This window comes from Acipenser ruthenus, chromosome 50, assembly GCF_902713425.1.
Source record: "Acipenser ruthenus chromosome 50, fAciRut3.2 maternal haplotype, whole genome shotgun sequence".
NCBI classification, from domain to species: domain Eukaryota; kingdom Metazoa; phylum Chordata; class Actinopteri; order Acipenseriformes; family Acipenseridae; genus Acipenser; species Acipenser ruthenus.
In genome coordinates this window covers 8,668,921-8,688,444 of record NC_081238.1, presented here as the reverse complement: position 1 = coordinate 8,688,444, position 19,524 = coordinate 8,668,921, and the positions used below count along the sequence as shown (strand labels likewise).

Genomic DNA, 19,524 nt, shown 5'->3' with positions numbered 1-19,524 from the left:
CTGCAAACACAAGTCAAAAAGGAAGTTAGAAAGGCCAACAGAGAGACAGAAATGAACATTGCTAAGGGGGTGTGAGGGAGGAGACACTCACATTGTCTGAGTATGTATCTGGACATTTACTGCAAATGTTCATTATTTTGTGCATCAACCTCCACACAAAGCCGAGACACACACACACAGACTGAGACACACACACTGAGACACACACACTTAGATAAACACACTGAGACACACACACTTAGATAAACACACTGAGACACACACACACAGTTTTCTAACGCCTCTCAGGTTTTTCTTGTGGAATGGGACGCTTTTTAATCACAATAAGACACCTCAGGACATCTTTTCAAAGCTTTTACGCCAGTCTTTAATTAACTCCTATTTATTTTAAAGAGGTAAACCACCTGTTCATTTTACAAAACTAGAACCAAACAGCTGAGTGATACACTGTATTTCAAGCCCTCTTCAGCACTCTCAGTGTGTTTATTTTTTCATGTTGTAACATTAACATGATGTCTTGTCCTTTTTTAAATCAATAGCAGTTAATTAAAGGCTGGAGGAAGCGCTTTGATAACGCGTCCCCTCGAGTCTCACAGAGCAGCGCACTCCTTGGCGTGTCTCATTGCTGGTGACTCTTCTGCTGCTGTGGACGCGGCTCTGTTGCCTGGTTTAGTTCGCAGCGCAGTCTGAGGAAGAGTCTAAATCTGTGCCGCTGGACAGCAGGGAGGAATACTGTCCTGGATAAAGAATAGGAGACAAGAATACAGTTTAAGAGAAACGAAATAAAAGCATGGGGTAGAAATAGCAGAGGTTACTGCCTGGAAGTTTACTCGTAAAGAATGACCTTTCTGCGACCCTGTGCTGTATTTACCAAAAACAAGTTCACACGCCCTGAACCTCCAAGACTAGCGAAGAGAAAGCTATGAAACTGCGAGCATGCCTGCGCCATTGTGGATCTGTTTGTGACAACGGCGCTCAACTTGAATTAACCTGATATACTTCTAAAAACATTATCAGGGGTATCGCGTTAGTGTTTGAACATCTCATTCGGAAGAAGAGGACGGGAAATATCAATATAATTACACGAAACACAGATTATATATCTGCGTGAAACTCGCTGCATCGACGCTGCTGCCGCCTGATAGAGAAAGGACTATACCAACTCCGGCATGGGGGAGGGGTTACCTGAATTCAAATTGTATTCACTGGGGAAAATATAGAGCTACAAACAGCTCGATTATGATGTTAAAATTGAAAGTCATATTCATTTTTTATTAAAAGATCCCCGGTATCACGATTCCCTTTGCGGTTCATATTAGTTGAATTGTTAAACCGCTCATATCGGTTTGTATTTTGTGATTGGTATATTCCTCGTTCTGTGGGAGACAGACCCGTTCAGACACTGAGGGAGAGCAGAGAGGAGGTGAGAGAGTCTGCATGGAGCTCTACAATGTGTTTATAAACTACAGAGCGCTGTTATATTGTATTATTTTGAAAGGTCCGGGTTGTAGTGTGGTAGGAGCGCGTTGTTTTATCCGTTCAGACACTGAGGGAGAGCAGAGAGGAGGTGAGAGAGTCTGCATGGAGCTCTACAATGTGTTTATAAACTACAGAGCGCTGTTATATTGTATTATTTTGAAAGGTCCGGGTTGTAGTGTGGTAGGAGCGCGTTGTTTTTGTGTGTGTGTGTGTTGTATTTGTGAAGCGGCGTGTCTGTGTCAGCGCGTTTGTTTTTCTTCTCATCCTCTCATTCACAGTCTGTGTGTTTCAGGGCTGACAGCTTCGCGGGTTTCCAGACAGATTCTCATTGTTCTGAAAGCGTCTCGCGGGTCAATACGGGTTTCGTTCTGTTACCCGGAGCGCGCGCCGGCTGCTCTTGGCTGCTGTCTTTCTGACGTCACACGCAGCTTGTGGAGAAGCGCGTCTCCAAACCTCGCAGCGCAGCTCAGTGACGCGCTTGAAAACGCGACACAGCATTCCCTAATAACACTTGCCATGCACTATGACTTCAAAGTCATCACTGTAAGGCGATGATCTTATTATTTATTGATTTTATTTTGTTTTATTTTACTTTATTATTTCTTTGATCACCAATTGCCACGACAACACACTGTTTATGTATGTAGTACTTATTTTAAGGTAATAAATAAACACAATTCTCTAGGGATTTATTTATTTTTAATTCTTATTACTCTCTTACATCTCATTACATTGTGTATGTGTGTGGAGATTAGATAAAGGGCTATTTGGAAGAGAAAATAGAAGGCACTTTTTTACACAGAGAATCATGAGAGTCTGGAGCCAACTCCCCAGTAACGTTGTTGAAGCGACACCCTGGGATCCTTCAAGAAACAGATTCTAATAATAATAATAATAATAATAATAATAATAATAATAATAATAGTAATAATCTTTAGTTTTATAGCGCCTTTCATAGTGGACCATCATCACAAAGCGGTGTGTGAGCTATGCATCAGCTGCAGAGTCACTTACAACAACGTCTCACCTGAAAGTCGGAGCACAAGGAGGTGAAGTGACTTGCTCAGGGTCACACAGAGTTAGTGGCTGAGCTGGGATTTGAACCGGGGACCTCCTGGTTACAAGCCTGTTTCTTTAACCACTGGACCACTCAGCCTCCTAAAAGGAACAATAAGCTCCTAACAACCAGGTTTGAGGACAAAATGACTCCTTGCTGATCAGTCTTTAAGAGAATGTTTTATAAAACACCAAACATACTTATTTAATGAAAAGAGAACTATAGTAACTTTCATCCATCATTCTTGAGATTAGACAGATACAATCCTCTGGGATTATAAACGTATTACAAGAAATTCTGTGTCCCTTCAATAGTAAATCCAGCCCTGCTATTAAAGCCAGGTTTTTTCGGTCCCTTGAATGGCCTTAGTAGCACTATATTTAAATAAATGCATTTCTTTTTCAGCTGCTACTAAGCATAATCCCGTGTGCTGCCATGGACAGTGTGAAGATGGAATCTGTCCAGATTAAAGAGGAGTTCTCTGAACCTGAACTTGTCCCCTTTAGAGCGGAGGTCTCTGGGCTGGCTTCTCTCCCCATTAAACAGGAGCTCTGTGAGATGCAATGTGACAGCAGTCAGCCACAGGTCTCTGAGGTTAAAGCTGAGCGCAATGAATTGGAGATCCCGCAGACAGAAGAACCCCTTCCTGTGAAACAAGAAGAGGTGCTGGAAATTAACCATATTAAACAGGAGCCCCCTGAAGTAGAGTTTGACCACATGGAACCAGGGAAGGAAGAATCTGAGGACTTCAAACCAAACATCCCTGAGCTGGAGAGAGTCTGTGTGAGAGAGCAAGGCGCTGGAGAGGAAGGCTCTCCCAACAGCATGCAAGGAGGTGGAAAGGAAGACGGGCAGTCACATTCAGAATGCAGTCTAGCAGGTGAGTGACTCCCAGTAGCTGTGACATTGTCATTCTAGATTGCGTGATAGTGTGGCAGAGAGGGAGGGAGGGAGCATGTGGGTTACATTACTAGCTATTTGTTTTTCCTGTACCACTCACACCAGTTCAGGATAGGACTCACTACTGGTGATCTTAAGATACAGATATAAGCCCCTTTCACACGGGCACTCCTACCCGATTATACCAAGGGGAGAAGAACTAAAGTACTGTACATAACATTAGAAATGTTCAGTGTCTAAATAGAGGGATATTATTGTACATGTGTAGCGTTATTAGGGGTGCTTGATTCCATTTCATTTATTTCACACTTTTAGACTTCTACAAATATATAGTTTAAACGTTCAAGTAAAAACATTGAGAGTGCTATATCTTTTTAAATAAGTAGCTTTCTATAAATGATCGCATAGCCTATATGTCTGTAAAAAGGTCTTCTGATTGTTCAGTGTTTTACCTCAGCTTTTCAACTCTCCTTAAATAATGCATTTGATCCTGTTAAGTCGAGGTGCAGTCGGCACCCTCATTTCGTATTCGATTATCGTCTAGACATTTATCAATGATTATCCATGCATTGAGGTTTTATTTTTCAAAATAAACAAACGTTAGTTTTTTTTTTTTTAACAGACGCTCTAATAACTAAAACAGTGTTGTGCATAATAGTTAAACAAAAAGGCACGACTTGCATTCAAATGAGAACACTTCAGTTATATAAAAAACAAAAAAATACAAAGGACTTACATTTAACAACTGAAAAGAATATGCGTGCGTCTGCATCAGATTAACATTGTAATAATAATTTAAAATACTGTATTTAACAGAAGTAATTTCTGAACTATGGCTTTTCAGTACTGTTCACATTTTATGTCCAAAAGCAAAGCGTTTGAATTAATCTCACAAACTGTGACTAATGTAACAATTGTACTAAATTCATCTTATTTTTCTATAGTATTGCCATATAATCCAAACACAACATGCTTTGAAACAAAAGGTAATTGGTAGATTTAATAGATAAAAATAGTGTTGCCTTAATTTTTAAATCAAGAAACCGTGCATCCAATAGTCCTGCTTGTGATTGGTCTTCTCCAAGACGAATGTAAAGGCTTGAAGTGTGTATCCTAGCAACGCGCTGATCTGCCGTACCAGCACACACTCACACTCAAGGATTTAATGCAAACCAGCAAGACTAAAAATCTGGATCAACAAAACACATTAACTTGTTGAATCAGTTGCGATCGTCTCAGTAATCAACCATGGTATTGTGTTTTCAGCCCGAGTTTGATCACGTTTCCTGCACTACCAGCCATGCACTTGCATTGTTGTTTGCCTGGGCCCCACCTCCTCCTCACTAGATCCAGCACCAGTAGTTATATTTTCATGTATTTTAACATTGTTCCTGTACTGCTGCTGTAACTCAGCTCTGCAGAGCACAGTCTCCCTTTATATCACAATATGCCCAGACAGCGCTTTGGTTATTTCGATCTCCTGAAGATAACATTGATAGTCATGAGAGCAAAAGCATGCTGGAAACTGCGAGGTGAATATCCAGTGACAATGATGTCACGTGACAAAGGTAGGAAATGGACAACAAAAGAAAACTCTGAGTAGCCGTTATTTGCAGACACGCTCTTCTTCTTAATATTTGAAATGCACATTTGACAAAGTTTAAACAATTCAGCAAAATTAAAAACATTTGACACTTTGCTAACGTTTAACCGTTTAAACTTTAAATGATTAACACCCCTAAACGTAATGCTATTGAAAAATATATAATTGTAGGGTGTTTTAGAGGAAATAGACCCGAAACATTACAGGAGAACTCTGAGGGCAGATTTTGATCCCAGGGCTCAGTTTAACCAGCGTCAGTCTTTACTGACTTTGCTTTTACACATAAAGTAAAGGCTATAAAGAGTATGTATCGGGGTTCTAAAAAATATAGCATTCCACGTCCCCACGTGTTGCTACAAATATTTAAATAACGTACCTGTCATTTCTTTTCATTCTTCACTTCCAGACAACTTTTAACACATGACTTTAGTCTGTTGCAAAGCTCTTTTAGAAATGTCTGCTCTAGTGCACTGAGGTTTGAGATCTGTACTCTAAATCACTGCAGGAAGAGAGATCCATAAAACAGGGGTGAGTCTGAATAATCGAGTATTCGAAATGAAATTACTACTCGAAACACTGTGATCAAGTTTCGAGTACTCGTTAATTTCTAAAACAAATGGAAAAATGAGCTAACTACACCCGAAAAAGCTTGGCATGGTATTTTGACAGAGGAGCAAGTTAAAAGTGATCAGCCACTACAATTGTCACCTCACTGATAACTGACAGGAGGTGGGGCTCTTCCTTACCTAGCTCTGCTATTGGCTAAGGGAGTGCATGAGCAGTGAAAATAGCATCTTTAAAAAAAAAAAAAATGCAGTGCTTGGAAGTATTTTGAAAAAAGTTAAATGAGAGCACCGTGCAATGTAATCTCTGCAGCACAAGCATTTCATATTGTAAATCAACAAGTACATTCTCAATCATCTAAAATGCCAGCACCCATCTGCTACTTTCGAAGAAAACAAAGAATGTGGCAAAAAACAAGCAAGCAGTGCATCTTTTACTGTGTGCAGTGGGGATGTGAGGCGTCTCGACTGAAACAAGCAAGCAAGCAGTGCATCTTTTACTGTGTGCAGTGGGGATGTAAGGCGTCTCGACTGAAACAAGCAAGCAGTGCATCTTTTACTGTGTGCAGTGGGGATGTGAGGCGTCTCGACTGAAACAAGCAAGCAGTGCATCTTTTACTGTGTGCAGTGGGGATGTGAGGCGTCTCGACTGAAACAAGCAAGCAGTGCATCTTTTACTGTGCGCAGTGGAGATGTGAGGCGTCTCGACTGAAACAAGCAAGCAGTGCATCTTTTACTGTGTGCAGTGGAGATGTGAGGCGTCTCGACTGAAACAAGCAAGCAGTGCATCTTTTACTGTGTGCAGTGGAGATGTGAGGCGTCTCGACTGAAACAAGCAAGCAGTGCATCTTTTACTGTGTGCAGTGGGGATGTGAGGCGTCTCGACTGAAACAAGCAAGCAGTGCATCTTTTAGAGATGTGAGGCGTCTCGACTGAAACAAGCAAGCAGTGCATCTTTTACTGTGTGCAGTGGAGATGTGAGGCGTCTCGACTGAAACAAGCAAGCAGTGCATCTTTTAATGTGCGCAGTGGGGATGTGAGGCGTCTCGACTGAAACAAGCAAGCAGTGCATCTTTTACTGTGTGCAGTGGGGATGTGAGGCGTCTCGACTGAAACAAGCAAGCAGTGCATCTTTTACTGTGCGCAGTGGGGATGTGAGGCGTCTCGACTGAAACAAGCAAGCAAGCAGTGCATCTTTTACTGTGTGCAGTGGGGATGTGAGGCGTCTCGACTGAAACAAGCAAGCAAGCAGTGCATCTTTTACTGTGTGCAGTGGGGATGTGAGGCGTCTCGACTGAAACAAGCAAGCAAGCAGTGCATCTTTTACTGTGTGCAGTGGTGATGTGAGGCGTCTCGACTGAAACAAGCAAGCAAGCAGTGCATCTTTTACTGTGTGCAGTGGGGATGTGAGGCGTCTCGAATGAAACAAGCAAGCAAGCAGTGCATCTTTTACTGTGTGCAGTGGGGATGTGAGGCGTCTCGACTGAAACAAGCAAGCAGTGCATCTTTTACTGTGTGCAGTGGGGATGTGAGGCGTCTCGACTGAAACAAGCAAGCAGTGCATCTTTTACTGTGTGCAGTGGAGATGTGAGGCGTCTCGACTGAAACAAGCAAGCAGTGCATCTTTTACTGTGTGCAGTGGGGATGTGAGGCGTCTCGACTGAAAAAAGGCTTTTTGTTTGTTAAGCTGTATCCACACCGGACGCAAGCAACACAAGCAAATCATTTAGAAGTCATTGCAGTCAAATGGGTGTTTCCACACCAGCAGCGAGTGATGGCACTGCTGGACATCTTCTGATTGCGAAGGGAAGTAAGCATGATGTGTCTTTCATCTGCTGCAGTAAGTTTCCTTGGCCGACCACTGCATCTACGGTCCTCAACGTTGCCCGTTTCTTTGTGCTTCTTCAAAAGAGCTTGGACAGCACATCTGGAAACCCCTGTCTGCCTTGAAATTTCTGCCTGGGAGAGACCTTGCTGATGCAGTATAACTACCTTGTGTCTTGTTGCTGTGCTCAGTCTTGCCATGGTGTATGACTTTTGACAGTAAACTGTCTTCAGCAACCTCACCTTGTTTGCTGAGTTTGGCTGTTCCTCACCTAGTTTTATTCCTCCTACACAGCTGTTTCTGTTTCAGTTAATGATTGTGTTTCAACCTACATATTGAATTGATGATCATTAGCACCTGTTTGGTATAATTGTTTAATCATACACCTGACTATATGCCTACAAAATCCCTGACTTTGTGCAAGTGTACCTAGAAGAATTGATGCTGTTTTGAAGGCAAAGGGTGGTCACACCAAATATTGATTTGATGTAGATTTTTCTTCTGTTCACTCACTTTGCATTTTGTTAATTGATAAATATAAACTATTAACATGTCTATTTTTGAAAGCATTCTTACTTTACAGCATTTTTTCACACCTGCCTAAAACTTTTGCACAGCACTGTGTGTATGCATATATGTATATATGTATATGTATATATATATATATATATATATATATATATATATATATATATATATATATATATATATATATATATATATAATGTGTATATATATATATATATATATATATATATATATATATATATATATATACAGTGCCGTCCTACCCCACAACTCCCAAGTGAAAAAAATATTCTAGAAATTTGTAGAAAATTAATTAAAAATAAAAACTGAAATAGCTTGTTTGGATAAGTGTCTACCCCGCTTGTAATAGCAGTCCTAAATTAGCTCAGATGTAACCAATAGCCTTCAAAATCACACACCAAGTTAAGTGGCCTCCACCTGTGTTAAATTGTAGTGATTTCAGGATAAATTCAGTAGTTTCTGTAGGTTCCCTCTGCTGGGTAGTACATTTCAAAGCAAAGACCATGAGCACCAAGGCGCTTTCAAAAGAACTCTGGGACAAAGTTGTTGAAAGGCACAGATCAGGGGATGGGTATAAAAAAAATACCAAAGGCCTTGAATATCCCTTGGAGCATGGTCAAGACGATTATTAAGAAGTGGAAGGTGTATGACACCACCAAGACCCTGCCTAGATCAGACCGTCCCTCCAAACTGGATGACTGAGCAAGGAGACTGATCAGAGAGGCTACCAAGAGGCCAATGACAACTTTGCAAGAGCTACAGGCTTTTATGGCCAAGACTGGTCAAAGTGTGCATGTGACAACAATATCCCAAGCACTCCACAAATCTGGCCTGTGTGGTAGGGTGGCAAAAAGTTTTGTGGTCTGACAAAACTAAAATGGAACTTTTTGGCCTAAATTCAAAGCGTTTGGCACAAACCCAACACAGTGCATCACCCAAAGAACACCATCCCTACTGTGAAGCATGGTGGTGGCAGCATCATGTTATGGGGATGTTTCTCATCGGCAGGGACTGGGGCACTCGTCAGGATAGAAGGGAAAATGAATGGAGCAAAGTACAGTGAAGTCCTTGAGGAAAACCTGCTGCCCTCTGCAAGAAACCTGAAACTGGGACGGAAGTTCACCTTTCAGCATGACAACGACCCAAAGCACACAGCCAAATCTACACTGGAGTGGCTAAGGAACAAAAAGGTAAATGTCATCGAGTGGCAGAGCCCCGACCTAAATCCAATCGAAAATTTCCATCAACGCTCCCCAAGGAACATGACAGAGCTTTAACAGTTTTGTAAAGAAGAATGGTCAAATATTGCCTAATCTAGGTGTGCAAAGTTGGTAGAGACCTATCCCAACAGACTCACAGCTATAATTGCTGCCAAAGGTGCTTCCACCAAGTATTAACTCGGGGTTGGTGACTTATCCAATTATGATCTTCCAGTTTTGTATTTGTAATATATCATCTTTTTCTCAATAAAAAAAACTTTTTTTCCCCTTAACAGTGTGGTGTGTAGATAAGTGGAAAAAATCCTCGTTTAAATGCACGAAACTGAGGCACTGACACAACAAAATGTGAAAAAAAGTTCAAGGGGGTGTAGACATAAGAAAGTTTACAAACGAGAGGAGGCCATTCAGCACATCTTGCTTGTTTGGTTGTTAGTAGCTTATTGATCCCTGAATCTCATCAAGCAGCTACTTGAATGATCTCAGGGTGTCAGCTTCAACAACATTACTGGGGAGTTGGTTCCAGACCCTCACAATTCTGTGTAAAAAGGTGCCTCCTATTTTCTGTTCTGAATGTCCCTTTATCTAATCTCCATTTGTGACCCCTAGTCCTTGTTTCTTTTTTCAGGTCAAAAAAGTCCCCTGGGTCGACATTGTCTATACCTTTTAGGATTTTGAATGTTTGAATCAGATCACCTGCAAATATCTTATTATTCGAAATTCCCACTCCTAACAAAAAACGTGAGTGTTGTGTTTGTTCGTTTGTCTAGTAAACTGTTTGTTTGTTTCTAAGACTACTAACACTGTCCGGAGCTGTAGCCACAGGCCAGCATCAAACCCGGACACCAGCACTTCCCTCACCACAACAAATTGTATTACGCACCACGAGCACTAAAATCACTCACTAAAGAACTGTGTCTGTGTTTTGTGTTACGTGTGGGTGTTAAAAGAACGGGACTTTTTGTTACAGGTCAAACCCGGGGATTCTAATCGAAGTGATACACACCACTGTATCACTTTACAACAGTATTATTTACAGCTGATTGCCGTCAGCCTCTGGACATTGTGAAACCAACACACACCCTTGCACCTGGATATAATTGTGTGTCTGTTTTCTTGCACCTGGATATAATTGTGTGTCTGTTTTCTTGCACCTGGATATAATTGTCTGTCTGTTTTCTTCTGCACTGCTGCATTGCCTTCACCTGCACTCACTTACCCACTTTGCAACAGCGTCCCTATGTGTGGTTGCTGCTAATACTTTCTAAGGACCTGTCACTGTTATGAGTAATTAGAGGTTGAGGAGTCGAAACTTTCATTCTTGGTATATTCGAATATCTTATTATTCGAAATTCCCAACCCTAACAAAAAACCTTAAGTGCTCTGTTTTTTCTGTTCCGTACCACATCATGGATCACTATTGCTGTGTTACCTGACAATGTTGGCAGTAATCCTGACGCTATCAGTGCACTAGGGTGGGCATTTTGAAAAGAGCTTTGAAACATGCTTTAAAGTTATGTGTAAAAAGTTGTCATGATGTTAGCATTGAAAATAAATGACAGGTACGTTATTTAAAAAGTAGTATTGTATTATTATTATTATTATTATTATTATTATTATTATTATTATTATTTATTTCTTAGCAGACGCCCTTATCCAAGGCGACTTACAGTCGTAAACAAAAATACAGTTCTAGCAACACATGGGGATGTGGAACGTTATATCTTTGGAACCCCACTACTTACTCTAAATTTTTAACTTTAAGCTGGTGTAACCCAGTGCAAGCCCCCACAGCTGAAATTCATATGCTTTAATCCACTCCTCCACCGTTGTTGAACTCCATGGCAGTGCTTGACAACACAGTGGGGCTCGGGCACAGAAATATCACACGTGCACGTCCAGCGATCTTTGAGAAACTGCCTCTGCACAGGGGATACACAATTCTATGGGGTACAGAAATCTGCATAACACCCGTCAGGACAATTTGATTTTGAGATGCATGCCTCGGTTCGAACGTCAGTGAAGTCAAGTTTTATCTGTATATCTAGTTTGCCTATGTGTTAATCCGGCCCTGCACATGCCCTGAGAGTTGGTTCATACATCACTGCAGATGAATGCAATACATCCAGCGCAGACCACAAGCGATTTCAGGTTACAGACGCATGAGAAAAGCCTGTACGACTTTCCAAAAAATAGGCATGTCGCAAGAGTGTGTGTGACGTAATTCCAACCTGTCACACAGCGTCAGAGACCCTCAACAAATTATGTCGGAGTCTGAATTATGAACCAACCTTAAGCCTACAAGCAGTCCGTCTTACTTTCTTTCCTGTTCATGTTTTCCAGGTTCCAGTCCAGCAGCTAAAGCGAGGGCAGACGGTGGAGAATATCCTGACTGTGGGAAAGGTTTCACGCAGATAGGGCATTTAAACAAAACCCAACGAACTCACACAGGCGAGAAACCATATCACTGCTCTGACTGTGGGAAAAGTTTCAATCTTAACAGTGTGGTGTGTAGATAAGTGGAAAAAATCCTCGTTTAAATGCACGAAACTGAGGCACTGACACAACAAAATGTGAAAAAAAGTTCAAGGGGGTGTAGACATAAGAAAGTTTACAAACGAGAGGAGGCCATTCAGCACATCTTGCTTGTTTGGTTGTTAGTAGCTTATTGATCCCTGAATCTCATCAAGCAGCTACTTGAATGATCTCAGGGTGTCAGCTTCAACAACATTACTGGGGAGTTGGTTCCAGACCCTCACAATTCTGTGTAAAAAGGTGCCTCCTATTTTCTGTTCTGAATGTCCCTTTATCTAATCTCCATTTGTGACCCCTAGTCCTTGTTTCTTTTTTCAGGTCAAAAAAGTCCCCTGGGTCGACATTGTCTATACCTTTTAGGATTTTGAATGTTTGAATCAGATCACCTGCAAATATCTTATTATTCGAAATTCCCACTCCTAACAAAAAACGTGAGTGTTGTGTTTGTTCGTTTGTCTAGTAAACTGTTTGTTTGTTTCTAAGACTACTAACACTGTCCGGAGCTGTAGCCACAGGCCAGCATCAAACCCGGACACCAGCACTTCCCTCACCACAACAAATTGTATTACGCACCACGAGCACTAAAATCACTCACTAAAGAACTGTGTCTGTGTTTTGTGTTACGTGTGGGTGTTAAAAGAACGGGACTTTTTGTTACAGGTCAAACCCGGGGATTCTAATCGAAGTGATACACACCACTGTATCACTTTACAACAGTATTATTTACAGCTGATTGCCGTCAGCCTCTGGACATTGTGAAACCAACACACACCCTTGCACCTGGATATAATTGTGTGTCTGTTTTCTTGCACCTGGATATAATTGTGTGTCTGTTTTCTTGCACCTGGATATAATTGTCTGTCTGTTTTCTTCTGCACTGCTGCATTGCCTTCACCTGCACTCACTTACCCACTTTGCAACAGCGTCCCTATGTGTGGTTGCTGCTAATACTTTCTAAGGACCTGTCACTGTTATGAGTAATTAGAGGTTGAGGAGTCGAAACTTTCATTCTTGGTATATTCGAATATCTTATTATTCGAAATTCCCAACCCTAACAAAAAACCTTAAGTGCTCTGTTTTTTCTGTTCCGTACCACATCATGGATCACTATTGCTGTGTTACCTGACAATGTTGGCAGTAATCCTGACGCTATCAGTGCACTAGGGTGGGCATTTTGAAAAGAGCTTTGAAACATGCTTTAAAGTTATGTGTAAAAAGTTGTCATGATGTTAGCATTGAAAATAAATGACAGGTACGTTATTTAAAAAGTAGTATTGTATTATTATTATTATTATTATTATTATTATTATTATTATTATTTATTTCTTAGCAGACGCCCTTATCCAAGGCGACTTACAGTCGTAAACAAAAATACAGTTCTAGCAACACATGGGGATGTGGAACGTTATATCTTTGGAACCCCACTACTTACTCTAAATTTTTAACTTTAAGCTGGTGTAACCCAGTGCAAGCCCCCACAGCTGAAATTCATATGCTTTAATCCACTCCTCCACCGTTGTTGAACTCCATGGCAGTGCTTGACAACACAGTGGGGCTCGGGCACAGAAATATCGCACGTGCACGTCCAGCGATCTTTGAGAAACTGCCTCTGCACAGGGGATACACAATTCTATGGGGAACAGAAATCTGCATAACACCCGTCAGGACAATTTGATTTTGAGATGCATGCCTCGGTTCGAACGTCAGTGAAGTCAAGTTTTATCTGTATATCTAGTTTGCCTATGTGTTAATCCGGCCCTGCACATGCCCTGAGAGTTGGTTCATACATCACTGCAGATGAATGCAATACATCCAGCGCAGACCACAAGCGATTTCAGGTTACAGACGCATGAGAAAAGCCTGTACGACTTTCCAAAAAATAGGCATGTCGCAAGAGTGTGTGTGACGTAATTCCAACCTGTCACACAGCGTCAGAGACCCTCAACAAATTATGTCGGAGTCTGAATTATGAACCAACCTTAAGCCTACAAGCAGTCCGTCTTACTTTCTTTCCTGTTCATGTTTTCCAGGTTCCAGTCCAGCAGCTAAAGCGAGGGCAGACGGTGGAGAATATCCTGACTGTGGGAAAGGTTTCACGCAGATAGGGCATTTAAACAAAACCCAACGAACTCACACAGGCGAGAAACCATATCACTGCTCTGACTGTGGGAAAAGTTTCAATCATTTTAGAAACCTAAAACAACACCAGCGAATTCACACAGGAGAGAAACCGTATCACTGCTTTGACTGTGGGAAGAGTTTCAGTCAGTTAAACAGCCTTGTTTTACACGAGCGAACTCACACAGGAGAGAAACCGTATCACTGTTCTGACTGTGGGAAGAGTTTCAGTCAGTCAAACAGCCTTGTTTTACACCAGCGAACTCACACAGGAGAGAAACCGTATCACTGCTCGGACTGTGGGAAGAGTTTCAGTCGGTCAGACAGCCTTGTTTCACACCAGCGAACTCACACAGGAGAGAAACCGTATCACTGCTCTGACTGTGGGAAGAGTTTCAGACAGTTAGGAAGCCTAAAAGAACACCAGCGAGTTCACACAGGAGAGAAACCGTATCACTGCTCTGACTGTGGGAAGAGTTTCAGTCAGTTAGGAAGCCTAAAAGGACACCAACGAACTCACGCAGGAGAGAAACCATATCACTGTTCTGACTGTGGGAAGAGTTTCAGTTGGTCAGACAGCCTTGTTCCACACCAGCGAACTCACACAGGAGAGAAACCATATCACTGCTCGGACTGTGGGAAGAGTTTCAGTCGGTCAGACCACCTTGTTTCACACCAGCGAACTCACACAGGAGAGAAACCGTATCACTGTTCTGACTGTGGGAAGAATTTCAGTCGGTCAGACAGCCTTGTTTCACACCAGCGAACTCACACAGGAGAGAAACCGTATCACTGTTTTGACTGTGGGAAGAGTTTCAGACAGTCAAACAGCCTTGTTTCACACCAGCGAACTCACACAGGAGAGAAACCGTATCACTGTTCTGACTGTGGGAAGAGTTTCAGTCAGTTAGGAAGGCTAAAAGGACACCAGCGAACTCACACAGGAGAGAAACCGTATCACTGTTCTGACTGTGGGAAGACTTTCATTCGGTCAGACAGCCTTGTTTTACACCAGCGAACTCACACAGGAGATAAACCATATCACTGCTCTTGCTGTGGGAAGAGGTTCAGTCATTTAGGAAGCCTAAAAAAACACCAGCGAGTTCACACAGGAGAGAAACTGTGTTGCTGCTCTGACTGTAGGAAGAGTTTCCGTCTTAAACAAGCCATTCAAAAACACCAGCGAATTCACAGAGGAGAGAAACCTTAAAGACTGTTTTGTATATCACTCTTAACCCTTTGCGGTCCATTTTTTCAGCATGTATGTTTTGTGTATCACTCTTAAGAGCATGCATTTTAAATTATAAAAATGCAAATCCACTCTCTTGCTCTCTGTCAAAGTGGGCGGTGACGCTGACACGTCACAAGAGGCTTCTCTGCTGTCAGTTTAACTCAGGCTGTCAATGCAGTCAGTGCCTGGGAGTGGGAATATGCAGAAAGGAAACTATTCCACACCTCATCTGATGGACGAGTCAGGAGAAATCACTAACTCAGTGTGGAAATGAGTTTCAGGATTTAACATTTAAACTTAATTAACTTGAAAATAAATAAATTGATGGGAATGAGTATCCAGACCCCTGATGTAGCATCCCAGAGACGAGACTGCAGCGTCCTTACTGGGCAACCGCCTGGAGGATGGGTCTTGGAAATTCATCACTATTCAAAAACGTATGAAAACTGATAGTGTTGCATGACTGTATTATGACATGAATGAGTGAATATTGCGTGACGTGTCACTTTGCAGTGTGCATTGTCCATGCTTGTGTTTGTGTTGCTTTTGTAAAGTGCCTCGAGTAATAGCAGTGCAGCAGGCATGTGTGCGGATCTTGGGTACAGAAAGTCATAGCGGTTTCATCCCTGGCTCTTTCTTGCTCTTTTGCAATATCTTGCACTTGGTGACAAATTCCCAATGAAAATGTAGCTGAGCTATGACTATTAATCAGGGTTCGTACGCTAGTCTGGAGTCTGGAAAAAGTATGGAAAAATGCAAAACTGATTTCCAGGGCTTGAAAATGCTTGAAAAACTATGTCTCAGTTATGAAAGTTTTCAAAAAGTCTGGAATTTTACTAGCATCACGGGAGAATGAAAATGATTCTGCGATTACTTTTATTATTAATAATAATTGATCTCTAAAGCGGGTCAGCAGCTCTAGCAGTAACTGTCTAGACAGTTTACTAGTAGCAGCTATGTTGCTTGTGACCAAATCCCACGAGGATTGCCCCGTGTAACACCCCTGACAACGCCCAGACAACTCAAAAGCAATCCTATCCAGTCAGCGCACTGGTATATGTCACATGAATGTCTGCTCCAGTGAAACGAAGGGTAAAATGGACTCTACGACAGCCAAGGCTATGATTTTTTAAACAGTTACAGACTGGAATTACAAGCTACTGTACTCTGCTCACCGAGATTCACATTGTGTTATCTTGTTGTTACCTTTATTAAATCGTTAATGTTATTTCCCAACCCAGGAAAAAAAAATCGAATACGATAGTTAGGGTGTATTCAAACTGGGCTCATTTCAAACATCCTCAGTTCGGTTTGTTTGCTTTGAAGCAGTGTATCAATGTGCTAGCTGTTCACACTTGCCTTGTATACAAACGTACTGAGTTTGTTTGGAAATTAACTGGGGCTCGTTTTCGTGGTTCACTTCCATGTTTTCCCAGGACTCAGTTCACTTGTGTTCATATTGAAATAATCAGGGCAGCAGTGTGGAGTAGTGGTTAGGGCTCTGGACTCTTGACAGGAGGGTTGTGAGTTCAGTCCCAGGTGGGGGACACTGCTGCTGTACCCTTGAGCAAGCCTCTGGACTTTACCTAGATTGCTCCAGTAAAAACCCAACTGTATAAATGGGTAATTGTATGTAAAAATAATGTGATATCTTGTAACAATTGTAAGTCGCCCTGGATAAGGGCGTCTGCTAAGAAATAAATAATAATAATCAAGTGAACTTGTTTTTTATTAATAAAAGACCATCGGATGTTTACATTTTCTGGCATTGCTTCTTCACACTATGTAAATATTGAATTACAATAGTAGTACAGTAGCCTACTGTATATATTGTGTAATGTTTTGCTTTTTTTCATTTATATAAAATCCTCGTATATTGAAAAAAGAACTACGGTATTGTAATAATGACAACAGATATAAAGGAATGTATTTTTTAGGGATATAGCTCCTCGTGTAAAACATTAGCATAGAGTGTGTACAGCGATGAATAAATAAATTGTGTTTTATTTCATTTATGCAAGACAACAGAGAACACGTAATTCATACCTGGGAACTATCTGTCAAACTGAGACTGACATCCTACTGCATAGCATTGTTTTCTTTCCTTAAGTTTACTAAACCAAAATCAGGAACGTATAATAATTTAGAAAAAAAATCTGGTCCTTTTTTAATATAATACTTTGTATTTTAGTTTTTTTTTTTTTTTTGCAGCACTGGTAAACAAATTCACGTACACACCAAGCATAACTTTAACAAACAGACGTTTGTTAAAAACTGGACAACGAGCCGAAAACGGAATGTTTAATTTAAATACTGTGCTATATTGTATAATAAAGTTGGTGCTTGCACACTCCCTCGCACAACATCGTATACATTAATCCACATGCAGCTGTATTTTCTGCAAATGTGATTTTTTTTTTCCAATGTCAGTGATGAAACATGAAAGCGATTGGAGGCAGTTGATATCATCCAACATGAACTTGAACAATTCTACAAAAATAAAGACAACAGCTTTTTAAAAAAAAAAAAAAAAAAAAAAAAAATAGGTTATAGCAATCGCACCAGCCGACCGGAGCCACGGTAATTTTAATAAATTCCCAGGTATGTAATAAATATATATAATATATATATATATGTGTGTGTGTATATATATAAATAAAATAACAATGGTAATAACTGGGGATATTAACATTGTTATTAAATAATTTGCTACAATGCAGAACTGTTACATGTAACAAGGTTTTAATAAAGGTGCTTACATTTTAAACGGCAGCAAGCTGTAAAATGTCCGCCATCAAAAACAAAACAAAACAAAAAAAACTACACGTCCCGTAGTTCCTGGAAGCCAGAGTTTCTGTAACGGCGGGAACTCTGGGTAATAAAAAGGGGCTGTGATTGTTGGAACGGGTGTGTGAGGTAATTGGGCTGTATTGCCAGAGTGTGGATTAATACAGAAGAAACGGTGTATTGAGACCGGTAAACTAAACCTTTTAGCTTGGAACTGCTATAGCTGTGTAAAAGTGCGAGCGTCTGTTATGCGTGGCGCTTGAGAAACAAAAGGAAAGGAAAACAAACAGCTTGGTGGAAATTACAACAGAGCAGGACGCTGTGAATAGAAGACGACTAACCGAGAGTAAGTTAGTTTGAACTTCATAAGGGACTCTTAAAATGTGTGTTTAAGGTTGGCTAAACGCTAAAGTCTGCCTCGGTGAACTAGGATTGACGCTGGTCTGTGAGACGAAGATTCCAAGCTCCCGTTTGCATTTGCTGCCTGGTCGTTTACGTCTGTTTCAGTCAGGAGAACATGTGGATTTAGGAACAGCTGTTTGTTACTAAGAAGCCTGAGCCTAGTGAAACACTTTGCTGTTGTCCCTGCCTATAAAAGGAAAGCGTACCTTAACAAAAGACAACAAACCAACAGCGTTTTAAAAGTTATTCTTTATTAAGGACTGTGATAATTAATAGTGGCCAGCAGATGGCGCCAGAACTTTAAACAGGGAAAAGACAAAACAGAGACTTTGGACAGCATTATTATTATTATTTATTTCTTAGCAGACGCCCATATCCAGGGCGACTTACAATCGTAAGCAAATACATTTCAAGTATCACAGTACAAGTAATAATACAATTAAGAGCATTGGTTACTTACCTGGGAATCCTGTGGGAAGAAAGGAAATAAACCTGGGAAACAAAAGAAGGAAACTACTATAGGGCTGAATGAATAATTGACTGTGACTAATCTGTACGGGAGGTTTGGAATGCTTCAGGCCTTAAAGATCATTGTGCTGGCGAGAAATGGCCGGGGATGTTCAGTTCTGTATGTGTGGTATGTGAGCTTGGATTAGCCAACCTCAGATCTTTAGTTAGCCTTGAAGAAGTATAAGATAGGGCCCCAATGAGTGGGCTAGGTTTTCTTTTCTTTTTACAATTGGTTGTTTGAATCGAGACTGTGCATTTACTAACTGGACCAACCTGCGGGCATCATTCAATTTGAAGTGGTTTTATTTTCCCTTTGATTTGCGGTCAATTAAAACACATTCCTGCTCTCCTTCATCTGGCTTCCTGCTTCCTCTTTTATAAAACACCTAAACTGTGAGCGCAACGTTCACAAAATAAATATATATTGTAACAAATTAATACACTTGCCCGTCACGCGTGATTTCTGACATGTCATCAGCATGATGTCAGTTTTCTGATACAAAGCCCATCTCTTCAATGTTACAATTTATCTGAATATCTGTCACAACCCGCATTTAAAAAAAAAAAATCTCTAATGCCAAATCAGTGGCATTATAGTTTATTTAGCAGACGCCTTTATCCAAGGCAACTTACAGAGACTAGGGTGTGTGAACTATGCATCAGCTGCAGAGTCACTTACAACTACATCTCACCCGAAAGACAGAGCACAAGGAGGTGAAGTGACTTGCTCAGGGTCACACAATGAGTC

General features: G+C 41.1%; 2 protein-coding genes across 2 annotated transcripts; both read left to right on the top strand.

Annotated features, from left to right (window-relative positions):
• The first annotated feature begins 1,353 nt into the window (after window positions 1-1,353).
• On the top strand, window positions 1,354-13,771 carry LOC131722033 (zinc finger and SCAN domain-containing protein 12-like). The gene is made up of 3 exons (XM_059015605.1): window positions 1,354-1,567; window positions 2,942-3,416; window positions 11,537-13,771. The coding sequence occupies exons 2-3, from the start codon at window positions 2,972-2,974 to the stop codon at window positions 11,710-11,712; spliced, it is 621 nt and encodes a 206-aa protein (XP_058871588.1). The 5' UTR covers window positions 1,354-1,567; window positions 2,942-2,971; the 3' UTR covers window positions 11,713-13,771.
• LOC117404946 (zinc finger protein 135-like) lies at window positions 13,707-16,847 on the top strand (the record flags this gene model as incomplete). Its single annotated transcript, XM_059015376.1, has 1 exon — window positions 13,707-16,847. A coding segment is annotated over one exon (1,350 nt), but the record flags the coding sequence as incomplete, so codon positions are not given.
• Window positions 16,848-19,524: the final 2,677 nt, after the last annotated feature.

Excerpts from the sequence above, each read along its gene's own strand:
- LOC131722033 (XM_059015605.1), top strand. The coding sequence starts at position 2,972 with ATGGACAGTGTGAAGATGGAATCTGTCCAGATTAAAGAGGAGTTCTCT. Across the intron at positions 3,417-11,536 it reads TTCAGAATGCAGTCTAGCAG|GTTCCAGTCCAGCAGCTAAA; the intron begins GTGAGTGACTCC and ends CATGTTTTCCAG.